Raw genomic sequence first — 18,707 nt, 5'->3', positions numbered from 1 at the left:
CCTGTATCTATCAGACAGAGGAAGAGTTTCTCTCCTTTCCTCCCTCCCTCCTTTCTCTCTTCTCCCCCACCCCACAATGTCTTTGTCCATAATGAAATATTACAGTACCTCCCTTCTAATAAGGCAGATGGGAGAGCATTGAAATGGGCCAGAGTAAAAACTATTCTATGTTTGGGGATCAGTAGATTAGCCAAATAATTTGACAGCTCCAATTTCTTCTTTCTAAGGTGATGGTATTTTGCAGTGGAACTTAAATGGTGCTTGAGTTCAATATCCCAGATTGTTTGCTTAATTTCTGATTTAGCTTTTGAGTACTCAAAGGTTATTAAACTGACTTTTTCTGTTTTGATTGAAAGATGTCTATTAACATCAGAGGTGCCAGACCCACTAGCAAATAAAAATAAGCTTTAACCAATAATCAGCTCTGTGTATCCATGCATGAGCTTCCAGAGCAATTAAACCCACTTCTAAACACAAAACTGCATTAGGGACACAGTGAGGGGCTGCTAGTCCAGCTTTCAGGAATTTAGTCTGCACGACTTAAAGAACACTATAATAAGCAGGATGCATAGCTGAGAGCTTGGCTTGCTAGTACCCAGGTCTGGACTCAGGGATTTGCCCCATTTGCAGGCTCTTCCCCACCACCAGCCAGCTGGCCAGCAGGGGAAGTCATGCCCCAAAAGCCATGATGTGCCTTTAAATCTCCACATGTTTAGTTGAAGCTTGCAAACTGTTTTGGGATGAATGTGTGCACCTTTAAATTTAAGCAAGAGGAAAGCTGCGTGGGGGTGAGCAGGCAGAGCCATGTGGCTCCTCCTCGTGTGTGTGTGTCCTCATGCCAGGCATGTTACGCAAGGGGCACTCTATCTTGGGAGAAAATTCTATGGTCAACACAGTTTTTCCCCAAATGATAATGTGTCCCCTGCATGATGTGCCCAGTGCAATGACATCATTGCCAGGTGATGTCATCATGCTGGGCAAGTCAGGAGAACCAGAACTCTTCGGGGGTGGGGCTTCCCAACGATCTGTCTGTGGCAGCAGATTGGAGGCCCCAAAAGTGGGGAAAACCCCACCCCATCAGGGGATTGGGAACCCTACTAGAACCTGATTATGGAATAAAGGAAAACTCCACCCCATAGACTGCTCTGTTCCTTTTGTTTTCCTGTGTTAGTCTGAAGACGTTGATTGAAATACAGCAGATTGTTACATTCAGTAACTCCTATGAATAAATTGCCCCAGTGAGATCACAAAAGTGTGGGCTTGCAAACTGTGTGTGTGTGTCCCTTAATAAAACCATGCTTGGAAATGCTACCAGAACTGGGAAGGGACTTGTGAGGGTATGACAAATTTCACTTTTATTTAGTGGAAGTGCTGCTGCTGGGGAACCCTTTGAAGGCAAAAAAAAAAAAAGATGAGGAAATGAAGACTGTATTCAGGGGAACTGCACTATTGTATTTGCATTTATTCGGGATTTTTAGGGAATGGGAAATTCTCCAGGCTCCACCCCCAAAGTCCCCAGGTATTTCCTGAGTTGGACCTGGCAGCCCTACTGAGAGCCATGCAACAAATGAGAAATAACCTTGGCCACAAAGAAGGTCATGCTGGCCACAAAGAAGCTGAAGGTCATGCTGGCCACCTCTAGTATATATGTATTTTTTCTCAGAGCAAACATACTTCTCAGGGCATTCTCAACCACATTCTTGATCTGAGTGTGCCAAGACTCAAAAGACTGAAAAACTACACCTAAATATTTAAAACTCATCACCTGCTCAATAACATTCCCATTAATCAACCACCTGTGCTTATATATCGTATTAAACACAATCATTTTGGAATTTCTGTAACTAATTGTTAGATGTTCATTATTACAGTATACTGCAAGGGCTCTCAACATATGCTTTAAACCTATCCAGTACAAAATAGCATCAAGTAAAACTGAAAATGGTCTAGAGTAGTGGCTCCCAACCTTTTTTGTACCAGGGACCGGTTTTATGGAAGACAGTTTTTCCACGGACTGGTGGGAGGTGCTCGGCATTTGCCACCCCAGGCTGCTCCCCTGCTCACATCTCCTCCCTGCCTCCCCCATGGGGATCTTTAAATGAGAGGGAGGTGAAGGCTGCTGCCACACTGCCCCTTCTGCCTGCCTGGGACCTGGGTGGATAAAAGAGGTGGTGCATCAGAGCAAGGCTGCTCTGCCTCTTTCATCCGCCCGGATCCTGAGCAGGCGGAAGGGGCAGCGGGCCTGCTCTGCCTCAGTCGCCCCTGCAAGGGGAGGTGGCCTTGGAGTGAGAATGCACTGCCTCTTTCGTCTGCCTGGGTCCTGGGCATGCAAAAGGTCAGTGCGGCACCTCTCCCTCACTCTGCAGCCTGGTTGGGGACCCCTGGTCTAGAGGTCAGTGAGGGGGAATTAAACTAGGGTCAATGCTGAACTCTTCAAAAATGTATCATCCAGTATAAGAGTTTTTCCCCCCAGCATCTGCCAAAATGTCCAAGATTTTTTTTTCCTACCCAGGCCCTAACTTCTCTACCCCTGGGAGGTAGAAGAAGAGGCAAAAAGCACACATTTCAGGGTTTTACCTAGACTAGCATATGTTACTTATGTCTGGAATAATAATTAGAGATTGTTGTCTGAGTCATGGTTGTGTTTGCTTAAATCATCTATATCTTTTGATGTAGAGAGTATATTTTTAAGGTGACTTACAAAGATATAATCCAAAATGATAAAAACAGCACTAATTTAAACAGCATAGAATAGAAGCAGACAACAGCAATTTTCAAGGCATAAAAAGCAGCATGAAATTTAAAGAACTGGAAATGAGCAAGTTAAAGCAGAAATATGTGAGAGAGCAATTTTAAAAATAGAGGTTCCCCCTAAAAGCAGGTATTACTGGCAGCATAAAAGAAGAACAAAGGGTTAAAAACCACATGGACTAGCATGATAAATAAATGCAATACCATATCCTCAATCTTTCCTCCCTTTTTGATTTATTCACAGAACTAGAGAAGACAAAATGTCAGCAAGAACAGGAACAAGCTTTAACTTTTGGTCCAAGAGGACCCAGGCCAACTGGCCAGTTTGTTCCTCAGTGTGATCTCTATGGGAATTATTTGCCAACTCAGTGCCACTCCAGCAGTGGATATTGTTGGTGTGTAGACAGAGATGGTAATGAGATTGAAGGCACCAGAACTGGCCCAGGAATCCGACCTCCATGTAAGTTGCTTCTAAATGGTTACTCATTGCAACTGTTGTTCTTAGTTAGTAGGCACTTGGTTTATGGACATAATCCCCCAATACAACCCATTTTTTGTTTTCATATGTATGTGGCAGGCTGATGCCAGCCATCCCACCAGGAACAGCCCAACTGATGCCCAAGCTACAAGAGGTGGACCCAAGCAGCTCCACCTATCAGGTGGCTCCCTGACTTGGAGGAAAGCTTTGGGAGAAGGCTGTCACGCCAAGGTTGGCACTCAGACAATCAGCAATGCTGGCAAGGTGACCCAACTGGCAGGGCCACCAGGGAGGCGCCAGGCTGAGGCTGTGGAGATGAATGCAGTAATTCTGCAGCCACAAATGAGCTTGTCGTCACTGGAAATTAATCCACTGCTCTGTGGCATCCACTGGGCTGCACATAAGGCTGGATTCTCACAGAGTGGCTCTTCAGCCCCAATAGCCTCAGCTGAGATATTGTGGGGGAAGAGATGAGCTAGTGAATGAGAGGGTTACTGAGAAAGAATTGGTGAAGTTAGGCTTAATGTGGGGGGGAGACATACTATAAAGGAGCAGAGACAGAAGGGGGCTGAAACTGGCAAGCCCCAGGGGATGCTAGATCAGGAGGAGAAGGAACAGCAAAGGAAAAAAAGGCCAACTTAATGTGGAGGAGAAGAAAAGAGAAGAGGAGGCTGCTGTCAACACTGTGTTGGGCCCAGAACAGAAATGAAGGGCCCGCTCCTAATCAGAGAACCACAGAGGTGCTGGTGGGTGGATTGGAATCCTGTGTTTTAAGCAGCAAAAGTAAGTAAATCATGTTGGCATCATACCTCAGCCTTTTGTTGCTTCCCATCATATAGTTCCAGTATGATGTTGCTCTGCTCCCTTGAGGACCTCACACTTAATTTTATTAACTTATGTTCAAGTTAATAAAGTTAATAACTTATGTTATTTTATTAACTTATGTTCAAAGTACTGACCAAGCTGAATAGTAGCTGCTATAACCTTGTGCAGAACCCAAACAATTCTTACTCAAACTGCCTCTGAATATGGAGAAAGCCCTGCCCATCTGCAAGTAGCTCTGTATCGCTGCCCTGCTGATAGGCCTATGCCACAAAGTTCAGAAGGTGTTTAGCATAGGTAGAGTATTGGACTGTTGTTCTTTCTGTGGCTTTATCTATTCAGAAAAGGAAGACTACAAACATTTCTCCTACAGCCATCAAAATTCATACATTTTAAAATCTGGTTTCACTGCAAGGGACTTGCAGAAGTACACTCTTCTATACCCATTGGCTGCAATGGATTTAAAAGGCTGTAACTCTGTTAGGACTATACTATCTCTTCAACTGAAACGAGTGGGACTTCTCTTTAACTATAGTTGAATTGTTTCCAGTATATTTTAGAATCATCTTGCTTTGCAGATGCAGTTTGCAACACTGTGTTTGCGCAATCTGGGTTCATATGTTTTCTGTCATTTGTCAACAAGGTCTGAGCACAGTTGCTCCTCCTGTTGCAGTTGGACCCTCTGTAAAACCAGATGCAATTCCTCTGCCTCCAGGAACACACTTACTAATTGCACAGAGTGGAAAGATTGACCATGTCCCTCTAGAGGGGAGCACCATGAAGAAATCAGATGCAAAAGCTTTGCTGTATGTTCCAGTAAGTATACAGTGAACATTCATGTACATTGGATTTGCGTTAATAAGCATGGAACTTTTTCACTGAAAAAATACATTGCAAATAATCCTATTCTACAGCTTGTTTACTGTAAATTTGTTGGCCCTGGAATCTTTTTATTGGCTTTTAACTTTGGGATTACTGTTACTAAGGAAAACACTAAGGATTTGGAATCTTGGAAGATCTTTATTTACAGTGAAAGGGGTTTAGAGAAAATAATACTTACATTGAACCCTTACTTTTAAACTCTTCCTTGCTTCCAGGATAGTCGTTCAGACCTATCATAAACAAGTATTTGCTAATTTTTATTATCTTTCTTAGCTTGTCAGAATCTTCTATAAAACTCTCAGAGCATTAAACAGTTCTAGTTTAAAGTTTCTCTCATGAGAAGGTTATAAACTTTTGTATTGCTTTTAAGCATCCTCCACTAAGCTCCCTCTTTATCTTCATCTCCTTAATGGTATTTCCCACACATAAATTTTATAATCAGTCTTCTTCATTTCCTATACTTTTGACAGCTTCCCAACTAGGGATGTGCACAAACTGGAAACAGTGCAAAAAATAGCTTCCTGCTCTTCACAAATTGCATCAAAATTCACGGTAGTTCATACCAGTTCTTCAGTTCATGAACCAGAGTTCACAAACCCAAACAGGCCAACATTTGTGATGAACTTTGGTTCATCAGCCAGTTTGTGCCACCCCTGCTCCCTACACTCTTCAGTTATTTTATTTCTCTGTGCCTGGATGTTATGGGCAGATATTGCCCCACATTCTAATTTGGTTCAGATGTAATGCTGTGCAACTCAGACTTGAAGGAGCTTCTGGCTTAGTAACAAGTTGCCTAGTTCCTCTCTTCTTCCTGTGTGGGCTGCTAATTTTGCTTTTGTGGCAAACTGTAGTTTGTTACTGCATTAAAACCAGCAAACAGGTTTCTGTTTGCCATTCTAACAATTATTACAGTGAACGGCAAACAGTGACCATGGCTTGGTGTTGTGTATGAACCAAGCCAGTTCATTTCTCTCATTGTCAGATGACACTTCTTCCTGTGTAGTGACCCCCTCATGCTTTTCGTCTTGTAAGTTTCCTATAGTCTTAACAGCGTATCTTTACTGATGCCTTGAAATTGGTCCCCTGGCTTGGATCAAGTGGAGCATTTCTCTTCATGGAATGATTTCTGCCCACAGGACAGAGCTTTCTTGCCTCCCCCTTCCTACTGCAGCTCAAAATAATGCCAAATGCCCACTAGCAGCATTTCAGGTAGCATTTTGGGCTGCAGCAGGAAGCAAAGCATGTTATGCATCCCTCACCTTCTCCCAGGGGTAAATGGTGGAAATGATATGTGGGAGGGAGACTGAAACCCTTTCTCTCCTACATCATGGTCATGATCTGATTTAGGTCCTGTGGCACTTGGGAAATTAGTCCCTAATTTCACCAAAGGAAATGAGAGTCTGGGGAGCCCCAAACTCATTAAAAAATGTGAGGGTCTTGTTTGGCCCCTAATAGAAATGGATGTTGGGTTTATTTTCCCCACTCGTCTTTTTTCATTCTTCCTAAACATAATATATTTCTAGGATTAGTAGTGTGATTTGCTCTGAGACTTGTAATTAACTTCTAGGATAAAGTTGTCATTGGAGTTGCCTATGACTGTTTGGAGAAGATAGTTTACTGGACAGACATCAGCAGTCCTTCCATTAGCAGAGCAAGCCTAGGTGGAGGTGAACCGACTTCCATCATAAAAACAGGTAAGATGTGTAGATTTTTTTCCTCCCAAAAGAAAATTTATGATGTCATAAAGAGCCTTATCACTACAATTCTTACTGTTAGAACAGAGAGATGAAAGGCACATGAATAAAAAGGAAGGTGTTTAACACTACTTTTCTCATATAAATGATAGATACAGAGCAACAAGTGTGCTCTGCTGTATTTATTTGGCTTATGTTTTTGGAAGCCACTTTGAGTCTTCTTAAATGGCAGAAAAATTGGGATATAAATATTTTTATTAGTGATTTACACAGCACTAGTGTCAGGTTCCCCCTTGTGCCCTCTAGGGATCCCTGGTGTTGCCATTGCTCCTGTCATGTCTTAGGGTCGCCCCCCCCCCCCTTGGGGCCAGAGGTCTCAGAATGGGAGGAGGGAACTGGGTTGTGCCACCTGCTTGTTCACCTACCCACCCACCCCCCGGCTGCATGTTTCTGGGCTCCTTCACCATCTCTCTGTGCCTGCAGTCCTTGTTCAGTGCCAGCTTTCCTCCTTCCTGTCCTCTTCTGTGGCCTCCTTTTATAGCTTCCCTGGGTCTGCCCCTCCCCTCCTGAACCCTCCCTCCTTGGCTCCGCTCCCCTTCTTAAGGGGAGATGCAGGAGAGCACGGCACCACCTCTTCCGATGCCTCTGCAGCCGCACCAGGGTGATGGGGGGGTGGGCAGGGACCCTCCTGCTGCAGCGCCAGCTGTCTCTGCAGCGGTAAGGGGCTGCTTGTCGGCTGCCGAGGCTCCGGGCTCCTCGTGGGGGGTGCCTGCTGGGTTGCCCGGTGCTGTGCAGGGGAGGCTTCAAGTCCCAACTCAGCCAGGTTGGGACAACTAGTATTTTAGTGTCAGTTGTTTTTATTGTTTATAGTTTAAAAATATCTGTATAACCAGTATTTGACAAAACAGACAAGGAATACATGTTCCAAAATATAGAGTAGACTGAAAAAAGGCAAAGGGAAACTTTCCCAATCAATAGGAGAAAAGGGGTTGTCCAGGAAAGGATTCCACAACCAACTATCAACATAACAGAGAAATGTAGCACCCCCATATGCTACCCTAATTGCCCTACATTTCCTAAAACAGCCAAGGCATAATCCCAAATGAAGGAGAATATTGGAATTCAGTCACAGGCAGCTTCCACTCCAATGGCAGAGGGACTCATCAGAGGAAGTGTAGGGAGGTCTATGAATAGGGCAGCCAAGCAAAAGCTTGGAGACTTTAATACACATAATTAAATGACCTTGACCTATAAATAGGCCCTTTCAGGTGCCATTCTTAACACAAGAATCACTCAAACTGGCACCCTTTTTCTGTCCTGGAGGAGTACTGAACTGAATGCTATAATTATTGGGATAGAGGTGACCTCCCCTCGGAGGTGATGCCAAGGATGGAATCTGGCATCTTGCACATGAAAAAAAAATCTCTCCCTTTGAAGGAGGGGAATAAGAGGTGGCTGTTAAGGATCCAATAGCAAGCCTCTTCCTCCCCAACAGAGTGTTCTCTAACTGGACTGAAGAATTCCAGTTGCAATAACAATCAGTAACAAACAATTTTGTTGCAATAACAATCAGTAACAAACAGTAATTAGAGACAAAATGCTATTTAACCTGTAGGCTTTCAACAACAATAGAGATGACCAGTGAAACCAAGCTGCAATAACAATCAGTAACAAACAGTAATTAGAGACAAAATGCTATTTAACCTGTAGGCTTTCAACAACAATAGAGATGACCAGTGAAACCAAGCACATAGTTGCTAAAGGCTTGTAGTAGAGACTATAACAAATTTAATTAGAGTTTGCATGTCAAAGATTTCATCCCATTCAGGGGCGGCTCTAGGGTGAACAGTGCCCTAGGCAGGCTGCACCCTCAGGTGTCCCACCTCCCCCACTCCCCTGACGCTTTGTTCACCTGCCCGCCGCTGCTAAAAGCGGTGGTGCTTCGCTCGCTCCCTTCCCCCTGCTTGCCGCGGCTAAAATGAAGCTCTGCTGGCCTCACAGCTCACGCCTGCGTGTTTTGTTAAGAGACAAAATGCACAGGCGCGAGCTGTGAAGCCGGCAGAGCTTCCTTTTAGCCACGGCAAGCAGAGGGAAGGGAGTGAGCGGAGCGCTGGGAGCGGCAGCGGCCCGGAGGGAGCTAGTGGTGGCAGCAGCGGGGGGGGGGGAGGGAGGCAAGCTAAGCCCAATTTGCCACCCCCGCCTCTCGGCACCCTAGGCAACCGCCTAGTTTGCCTAGTGGACGAGCCGGTCCTGATCCCATGGGGCACCAGTTTTGAGCAGAAACATAAGATGCCATTTTAAAAGATGGGTGTTATCTGTATCTCATTCTACTCCCCAATAGGGCTCAAAATAGCTTTTAAAATTTTACACTTTTCCAGTCCATCTTCACAACAACTTTGCGAGGTAGGTCAGGTTGAAAGAATGTAAAGGGCCCAAGGTCACAGGGAAGTTTTTCAGGCAAAATGGTATTTGAATCTGGGTCTCCCAGATCCTAGCCTAACATTCTTAACCACTGCGCTACACTGGATCTTGTTACAAATGATGTCACATAGGAATGACTCACAACAGAATTAAGAATTCTCTCTTAGAAGTAGCAGTGAGATTGGGGAGACTCAGTGCCATTCCCTGGCAGGAAGAAGGGACTGTGGGCAGACATGAAACCAATAGGGGGGGAAACTGACTACAAAAGGGTTGGACTTAGAGGTGCAGGTTTATCATTCCGATCAAAAAACAGAAGCAGCTGGGGAGCCCCAAACCATCACTGATGGTTCTGAAGTCTACTGTGGAACTGAGAGAAGTGGCGAACTGCTAAGTCTCGCCTCCCTCCTTAAAAAAAAAAACACTTGGTCAGTTCCCCCATGGAGATGGCAATAGCAAGCCACGCTTCTGCTTGAAAGAGCACCTGTGCTGAAAGCCCCTTAGGATTAAGCATCAGTGTCAAGAAGCTGCAGTTGTTAGTCTTTAGAACTAGGCATAGCAAGAAAAGTCAGAGCTGAGAGCAACAGAGGATCAGCTCTGACTTTGGAACCAAAGCACTTCCCAGTGGTGTGAGTCATGCTTTCACCAAGAGCCACTGGGAATTGCAAGGCTCATTAACCCACACCTCCAGGGATCTTGCAGAAGGGAGGGCAACCAAAGAGGTGGAGGGATTCCTTCAGTCAGGCAGGTGCACAGCCAAACCTTTTAAAAGAGGTCAAACATCCAGATTTCTCACTTCAGAACTGAGGCAACTGGGAAGGGTAGGGGTGCCTTAATTCAGGCTGGCATGCCACCAAAGCCTTATGGGAAAGTCCTTGTGGAATCAGATGCTATACTAACCCATACCTCCAGGTATTTGACTTCAGAACCAAGTGCAGACGGAGGGATTCCTTCAGCCAGCTGGCTGCAACCAAAGCTATAGAAACAGCTGGCGAATCCTAGGCTCTGTCAGATCACACCTTGCCAGGGTGCCTTTATTCAGACTAGCAGACAACCAGAACTGTTGAAAAAGAGATCCTTTGAATCAAATCAGGATTTTCATTATTAATTGATTATTGTAGTGCCAAAGCTAAACCGGTGATCTTGTCTAGGTCTAGTTTCTCCAGCTGGTTCGATACAGATTGTTTAGCTTGGAAACAAGAACTGAGAGCTCATTTTAAAGAGGCTTGTCACTCCAAAGACCAATCAAAAATTAAGGCCTACATTGCTTACAAGACAGCCTACCTGGAGCTTACTACATCCAAAAAGAAAGCTTTCTTTCAGAATAAATGGGACCAACTTTACCACTCGATAAAATCTAACGATAATAAGGCCTTCTGGAGAATCATTTCAGGTAATCTAAAAAACAATTCTGTTACTGACCCAAATATCTCTGAGCAAACATGGGTTGATTACTTCTCTAACATTTTTGCTGCCCCATGTGTATCCCCTCCCATCTTAGCAAACCCCTCAGTTACTGATATGCCAGTCTGGCCTCCAGTAACTCTAGAGGAAATCAGTGAGTTATTGAAGGATTTAAAAGCGGGTAAAGCACCTGGCCCTGATGGCCTTCCCGCTGAGGTATTCACAAAGTTTGCCGATTGGTGGCTCTTGCCCCTTGCAAAATTGTTCTCTTTTATCGATCTGCATGGCTCCATCCCTGACTCTTGGCTTGACTCTATAATTATCCCAATATACAAAAAGGGGGGGTTGGAGTTACCAGAAAACTTCCGCCCCATTAGTTTATTATCTATAGTGGGCAAATTGTATGCAAAACATTTAGAACTCCGATTAACTGACTGGATGCGCCTAGGCAACATCATAGGTCCTGAACAGATTGGCTTCTCCAAAGGCAAATCTGCTATGGATCACTGCTGCACTCTGGCCTTCCTTGCTGAAAAATATATGCATACCGGGTCAAAAAAATTATATGCTGCCTTCATCGATTTGAAGGGTGCTTTTGATTCAATAGATAGAGCCCAACTATGGATCAAGCTAGGTTACCTGGGAATGGACCCTCGTTTGCTGTTTCTCTTGAGGAAACTTCATTCTAATACCTTTTGCCAAGTGAAATTTTCTTCTAGCGGTGACTTGACTAGTAAAATCCCAGTGTTAAAGGGGGTAAAACAAGGTTGTGTGCTGGCCCCACATCTTTTTAATTTATTTTTAACTGACCTGGCACAATTTTTGACCCCTATCAATGGTCATCCGCCTAAACTTGCAGGCCGAGCGGTCCCCTTATTACTTTATGCCGATGACACTACCATCCTCTCTTGTACAAGAGTGGGCCTGCAAAGGTATTTGAACGCCTTTTATGACTACTGTAATTGTAATTCACTCTCTATCAATTATGCCAAATCTAAAGTAGTTGTCTTTTCAAATTGCTGGGGCCCACAGAGATGGTTTATTGGCAATTCAACAATCGAGCAAACAAAAAATTTTAAATACTTGGGGATCACTTTTAACCACAAGTTAAGCTGGGTTTCACATCGTAACAACACCATCAACTTGGCTAAGTGTTCAGCTGCTCAAATTAAACAGTTTTTCTTTGCAAGGGGCAACCAATTAGTTCCAGCAGCTATTAAAGTATTCAAAGCCAAAACGCTTGCCCAAATCCTCTATGGTATCCCTATATGGATCTCAGCTTTTACCAGGAAAGTGGAGGGCATTCAAGCCTCATTCTTTAGACAAATTCTTGGTTTGCCAAAATGTGTGTCCTACTTTGCTCTCTGCTCTGAAGTGGGTCAGTCTTTGGTGGAGACAAAAGCCTGGATTGCAGTGTTTAAATTCTGGCTCAAAATTCATTTTAGAACAGATCCCAACAGCCTTCTTGATTGTATGAAAAGAGACCCATATATTTCGTCCTGGACAGCACTGCTTCTGTCTAAACTCAATCAATTGGGGTTAGAGGTAGATGATTTTTCTACCTCTGAAGAGTCATATATCTTCAGATGTATTAAACTGAGACTGTGGGAATTGGAGGAAACGAAATTACGGCCAACTCTCCCTTATACTTGCTCCCCAGCTTCCTTAGGTCTTTATGCTTTTTGTGGCAAAATGCCCAATTATCTATCAGACCTAACCACTCCAAGTCATCGCAGGGCATTTATGTTGGCCAGACTAAACGCGTTTCCCTCCAAAGTTTTACAAGGGAGATATCAGCGAGTCCCTTTAGCCGACAGACTTTGCTCCTGTGGAGCGAATACCCCTGACTCAATCCAGCATATATTGCTTGATTGTTCTTTTTACCATAACCTCCGTAAAGATTTATTTGGCAAGCTTTCTTTTTCTCCAGATTTGTCTATTCTGCCACCCTGTTATTATTTATTGAGTGATACTGAGGGGGTGGTTAGTGAGGCTGTGGCAAAATTTCTGGCTGACATCCTTAAATTTAATTCTGACCATGTTTGAATGTATCTGTAAGCTCGGTTTTATTTTGATTTTATCTCCAATGTTTAAATTTTTATATTCTGTGTATTTTTATCTGAATCTATTATGCCATTAAAGGTTTGGTATGGGAATCAAATCATACCTTCAGCACAAATTGGTGACAGAAAGAGCAGGCAGCTTTGTTGTGTGTTCCCAAGGCACACAGACGGGCATGCATTAGCACAGTTTTAAAGCCCCAGTCAGCACAATCATAAGAAAGCCCCTTTTGAGTCATAATTACAGCGTGGAAAGCCAGAAACTTTTCAGCCTTAAATGTAGTTTATTCCTCTCTAGAATTACCATTGATGACCAAGAAAAAAACTTTTCAAAGGAGAAAGTCTCAGCCTCAATAATGAGTTGGGGGAAAAAAACAGAGAACAGCAGTAGAGATTCTCTCTTCATGGCAGCAATAAGAGAACTGCGGGAGTAGTGCCTTTCCTCCTCCTGGTCATGTAATCATTTTGCAGGAAAGTGCCAGAGGGCAGAAAGGCACTCCAATCTGCTAGAAAGCTTTGGACATCTTTTCCATGGCTGGCCTGCATATGCACAGTCCCAGTGGTGTCTGCACAGAAGCTACAGTAATAGAATCATAGAATTGGAAACTACCTCCAGGGTCATCTAGTCCAACCCTCTGCACAATGGAGGAGACTCACAAATGCTTTCCCAGCTTCTCCCAATACATGCATCCCCAGTGACCCCTGCTCCATGCCCAAAAGATGGCAAAAACCTCCAGAATTCCTTACCAAAATGGCCTGAAGAAAAATTGCTGACTGACCCCAAGGGTCAATCAGCATTTCCCTGGGCATGTAAGAAAGGGGCACAAAAACTAAACACTGATGCAACCCTTCCTGCCCTCCTCATGATCTGCCTAATTCACAGAATCAGCATTGCTGTCAGATGACCAACTAGCCTCTGTTTAAAAGCCTCCTCCAAAGAAGGAGACTCCACCACCTCCTGAGAAAGCCTTTTCCACTAAGGAACCACTGTCAGGAAGTTCTCCTAATGTTTAGCTGGAAACTCTTTAGTTTTCTTTAGTTAACCATAAGTTATTACAAACATTACAACTTAAAATCAGAAAAAGGCTATAAATGGCAAAAATACAAGAATGCATAAACCTCATGGATTAAACCAGATAGTTATATTTTTCCATATCTAACTAGGGCTAAACTTTAAATTTTCTAAATTAAATTTTTGTTCCTAGCCACTAAAATGTATCTCATTGCTTCAGCTTATACGTTGTTCTTGTGCTGATGATTTAAGTTCTTTAAATTAATGCTCTCAGGGTTCATAGCTGGATTATTCTGCAAGGCATTGCTTTGTCATGTAGCCCCCTCCAGCTCTTATCTGTTTCTTTCCAGCTGTGTTGTCTGTTAAATATATGAGCTTCCCAAGTTTCACAGCTGCAAAGGCTACTCTACAGGGAAAACTGCATAAATTGGATCAGTCATACATGTCTTTATAAGCCTGTCTCTTACCAGTTCCAAGCTTCCAATTCCTTCCAGATGGTCTTCCAGTAACACCAATAACTGCAATGAAACTGCAGAAGAATAATGTTGAGCTAGGGAAAGGGATGTTCACAATATGTATTTCATTGTAGTCTTTATGTATGAACTCCACAGCGTCCTAATGTGGCCTAGTTTTTCTCTGGCTGATTTTCAACCAATCTGGTAAGAAATTTGCACTAGGCCATAGAGCTATTTTAAATCTACTGACTGACAGCTTAGACATGGAAGATAACCAAACAGTGGGTTATTGTCATTTCCTTAAGCATTTGAAATCTAGTCATAAGTATTTGTAAGCATTTGAAAATAAGGCTGCTTTCAAAACTCCAGTGGTAAAAAGAGCAATTCCTCATACCGTAATGAACAGAAATGTATGTTCTACAATCTGGAGCATGGTTGGAAAGAGTTTTTTGGCATTCACTTCCATTCCCCATCCTTTGTGCAGTTCTTTTGCAAAACTGTGACTTTGTATATGGATGGTTTGAACTATTAAGTGTCCATCTCCCTATGGCACCTGCTCCATGCCCAGGATTTTGTATTATGCTGAAATTTTACAACAGTTTGAAGTTCTGCATGAGATGGCACATAGAATTTTTGTATGAAGCATAGGAAGCAGACTTAATGACTATGGGCAGAGCTGATCACATCCCTTATTGGCCCAGTTAATCTGCTTCAAAATGATCCTGCAGCCATAGACTATGATTTGAAGGAAAGCTCTATACTTAGAAATCATCACTGTGGGAAAAATATCTTCTCTCTCCCTTAGAGTAAAAAATAATAATAAATGGAATATAGTGCCAAACTTTTACATGTTCATGAAAGGTTACCATGACTGTTCAAAAAATGATTAGGTCAAAAGTAATGTAACATTCAATTGAAATGGAGTTGTATTCACAATCTTGGCTTCTGTTTTGAACAATGTGTCCTTTTAAATAGAAACAGCTCTGTTCTGACTGCATTTGAACTTTTTTTCCTAAGGAGAAAAAAACATAACATGGATTTGAACCTATATGGTTTACTTTTGAGTATTTGTTCCTCTCTGTGTTTGAGCAGAGCAGCCCCCAGGGCCAGGATAGTAGGTCATTATCTGCTATTTCCTGTTGCTTTTAGACCTGGTTACTGTCCAAGAAAAACCATGCACATACAGTTCTCAGAATTGTTCCAAACTTAAATCTGTTCTGCAAGATGACTCTCCACTCCAAATCTCCTCCTGTTAACTAAGATCAGCTTTGTTGCTTCTGAAATTTCAACCTTACTTGTCAAAAATAAGTTTTCACAAATCTGTGTATTTAACCAATGGTCATTGATAAGAAAAGATATATTCTCTTCTCAAATAATAGGAATACTTTAGACAGTTCTAAGTCAAATATTTGTATAATGTTTATTTTTAAGGTGATTTACTTTTTTTAACTTTAGTTTTATGTAATGGCATTTTATCTTGTCTTTGAAATCCATTCTTCCTGTTGGGTTTGTCACAAGTATATCAAGCAAATCCAGGTGTCTACTGTATATTTATTTCATACTGTAAACAGAACTTTAGTGACCTAAGTTTGCTCATATTTTTTCAGGTCACTCTTAGGAGAACCAAAATTTCATGTACATGAGCAGGTAGGCTTAAAGGCAGCAGCTTAGTGAAATGGCATGACAGACAGTAGTGGAGGTCAGCACAATCCATATGAGCTGCAAGCCAAAAATGGGAACAAAAAGTGCATGCAGACTGATGGCTTCAGATAATAAAAATGAAACAAATCACAAACTACAAGGCATATTAAATGTATACAAATGTAGGTCTATGCTGTGTTATGGTTATACCAGTTTGAAGACATTGCTCTTTTTTATAGCAGAGGAATAGTAAGGCACAGCATTAGCCCCTGCTTAGTCAGCAGATCCATAGCTGAAAATCTGTAATTGACATTATAAAAAAAGAGTTTATGAACTTGTAAAGAGTACTGTTTGTTTATCACTGAGCAGTCAGACTTCCCTGATAGAATTAAGGAACACTGTACCTCTGTACTGAATGCCTTTCACGTAATGTAGTACAGCTTCCCCTCCCTCTGCACAGATTAAAGCCCACACACTTCCCTATTTAGGTTATTATATTATTTGTTTGTTTCATTATATTTTTATCCCACCCCTCCCTCAAAATAGGGCTTGGAGCAGCTAACAACATAATAATATGATAACAGTAATAAAACCATAATTTCAATAAAATCCAAACACTGATACCAGCTTCAGCAGAGAAACATATATTTAGTTCCTTCTAATAATAACATACTCACAATTTCCTCTTCATTTTTCTGTATTACATATATGATGAAATATCCTTATACCTGTTAGTCAATAGTGACCCCTCATAATGTATAATCTGTACTAGTATGCCAGCCAGGGATAGAATATGGGCTCTTGCAAATCCAGGAGAACCCCCTAGTGATTAAAAAACTCAACTGCAAAAAAGAAATGCAGGCACCAGTAAAAAGCATAGTAGGCTGACATACACTTTTCAATGTTAATTGGCTTGATTGCATTCATAGGTAAAGTGCACAGTCCTAAAACCTTAACAGGGGTTTATTAATTACAGTTGTTTTGCTGGTGAATTTATTCCCAGAAATAATAACAATGGTTGAAATGTTTCAGATGAATATTTCAGGCTATGCATTGCTTTTCTCTCTCCCCCCCTCCCTCCAGATCTCGAAAGTCCTGAAGGATTAGCTCTTGATCATCTTGGACGCACAATATTTTGGACAGATTCTCAACTGGATAGAATAGAAGTTGCAAAACTAGATGGCAGCCAGCGCCGAGTGCTGTTTGACACTGGCCTTGTGAACCCCAGAGCCATTGTAGCAGATCCTATGAGAGGGTAGGTAAACCTCATGCTCTCTTAACTTCAGAAAATGCTTGCTCATAAGTCATTTGATTTTAATGCCTTTTATCAGAATCTTTTCACATGCTGGTGAATCTTTTCATATGCTTGTCACTGCAGACTATGCTGGTTGTCAAAACAGATTATTTTAGTTTTCCAGAACTTTAAAAAAAATTGATAAAATATTAATTTGATAATTACAGTATGCGCATTCAGAGGATTCTTTAGTGTCTGTGGTCACACTTCTTTCAGGTTAAAGAATATTGGAGTTATAATGGAAAGTTTAGGCCATGGTCCAGAGAGAGAGAGAGAGAGAGAATACAAAGCTGCTTCTTAAGCTCCTTTCAGTTCAAGGGGCACCTGCAGCGTTGGTGTGAAGACTCTCTGCTTCCTATTAATTAGCCAACTTCTGCTAGTGTGTGTACACTATTATCTTATGAATACAGATCTCTCAAACCAAGGGCTTTTCCACATTCTCATTTTACTCACTGGTAAGTACTTGTTTCTTTGGGTCCGCCCCCCCCCCCCATTCCGCATGTATTTTGCTCACTCTAGTGGTCGATTTGATATGATGCAGAATGCAAATATATTTCCAGCATAAAACCCTGCAGTTTAAAGGGAGATATGCTGAAAATCTGCAGGGAGATATGCTGGAAATAAACCTATGAGATATCAAATTGACCACTAGAGGGAGCAAAGCATGTGCAGAATAGAAGAACACCCTCCCCCTTCAAAAAGAAACCGGAATTTACCAGTGAGTAAAAAGAGAATATGGAAAAGCCCTTGGTTTGAGAGATCTGTATTCATAGGAAAATAGTGTACACACACTAGCAGAAGTTGGCTAATTAATAGGAAGCAGAGAGTATAAATGGGCAGTCTTCGCAGTGGAGGACGGTAAGCAGTGGGGTGCCGCAGGGCTCAGTACTGGGTCCCATGCTCTTTAACTTGTTCATAAATGATTTGGAGTTGGGAGTGAGCAATGAAGTGGCCAAGTTTGCACATGACACTAAATTGTTCAGGGTGGTGAGAACCAGAGAGGATTCTGAAGCACTCCAAACAGATCTGTTGAGGCTGGGTGAGTGGGCGTCAATGTGGCAGATGAGGTTCAATGTGGCCAAGTGCAAAGTAATGCACATTGGGGCCAAGAATCCCAGCTACAAATACAAGTTGATGGGGTGTGAACTGGCAGAGACTAACCAAGAGAGAGATCTTGGGGTCGTGGTAAATAACTCACTGAAAATGTCAAGACAGTGTGCAATTGCAATAAAAAAAGGCCAACACCATGCTGGAAATTATTAGGAAGGGAATTGAAAACAAATCAGCCAGTATCATAATGCCCCTGTATAAATCGATGGTGCAGTCTCATTTGGAATACTGTGTGCAATTCTGGTCACCGCACCTCAAAAAGGATATTATAGCATTGGAAAAAGTCCAGAAAAGGGCAACTAGAATGATTAAAGGGTTGGAACACTTTCCCTATGAAGAAAGGTTAAAACGCTTGGGGCTCTTTAGTATGGAGAAACGTTGACTGTGGGGTGACATGATAGAGGTTTACAAGATAATGCATGGGATGGAGAAAGTAGAGAAAGAAGTACTTTTCTCCCTTTCTCACAATACAAGAACCCGTGGGCATTCAATGAAATTGCTGAGCAGTCGGGTTAAAATGGATAAAAGGAAGTACTTCTTCACCCAAAGGGTGATTAACATGTGGAATTCACTGCCACAGGAGGTGGTTGCGGCTACAAGCAAAGACAGCTTCAAGAGGGGGTTAGATAAAAATATGGAGCAGAGGTCCATCAGTGGCTATTAGCCACAGTGTGTATATATATGTG

At 42.4% G+C, this 18,707-nt stretch overlaps 1 protein-coding gene across 1 annotated transcript in view; it reads left to right on the top strand.

Moving 5' to 3' along the window:
- The window catches only part of NID1 (nidogen 1), an 87,525-nt gene that overhangs the window by 54,828 nt on the left and 13,990 nt on the right, over positions 1 to 18,707 (top strand). Inside the window, exons 13-16 of the mRNA XM_060243255.1 lie at positions 2,996 to 3,211; positions 4,695 to 4,867; positions 6,501 to 6,627; positions 16,701 to 16,872. Of these exons, the coding sequence (XP_060099238.1) occupies positions 2,996 to 3,211; positions 4,695 to 4,867; positions 6,501 to 6,627; positions 16,701 to 16,872 (688 nt within the window). The remainder of the gene's footprint in view (positions 1 to 2,995; positions 3,212 to 4,694; positions 4,868 to 6,500; positions 6,628 to 16,700; positions 16,873 to 18,707) is intronic.

This window comes from Heteronotia binoei, chromosome 1 (genome assembly GCF_032191835.1).
Source record: "Heteronotia binoei isolate CCM8104 ecotype False Entrance Well chromosome 1, APGP_CSIRO_Hbin_v1, whole genome shotgun sequence".
Classification (NCBI taxonomy): domain Eukaryota; kingdom Metazoa; phylum Chordata; class Lepidosauria; order Squamata; family Gekkonidae; genus Heteronotia; species Heteronotia binoei.
The sequence above is the reverse complement of the archived record's forward strand: the minus strand, read 5'-3'. Positions and strand labels throughout refer to the sequence as shown.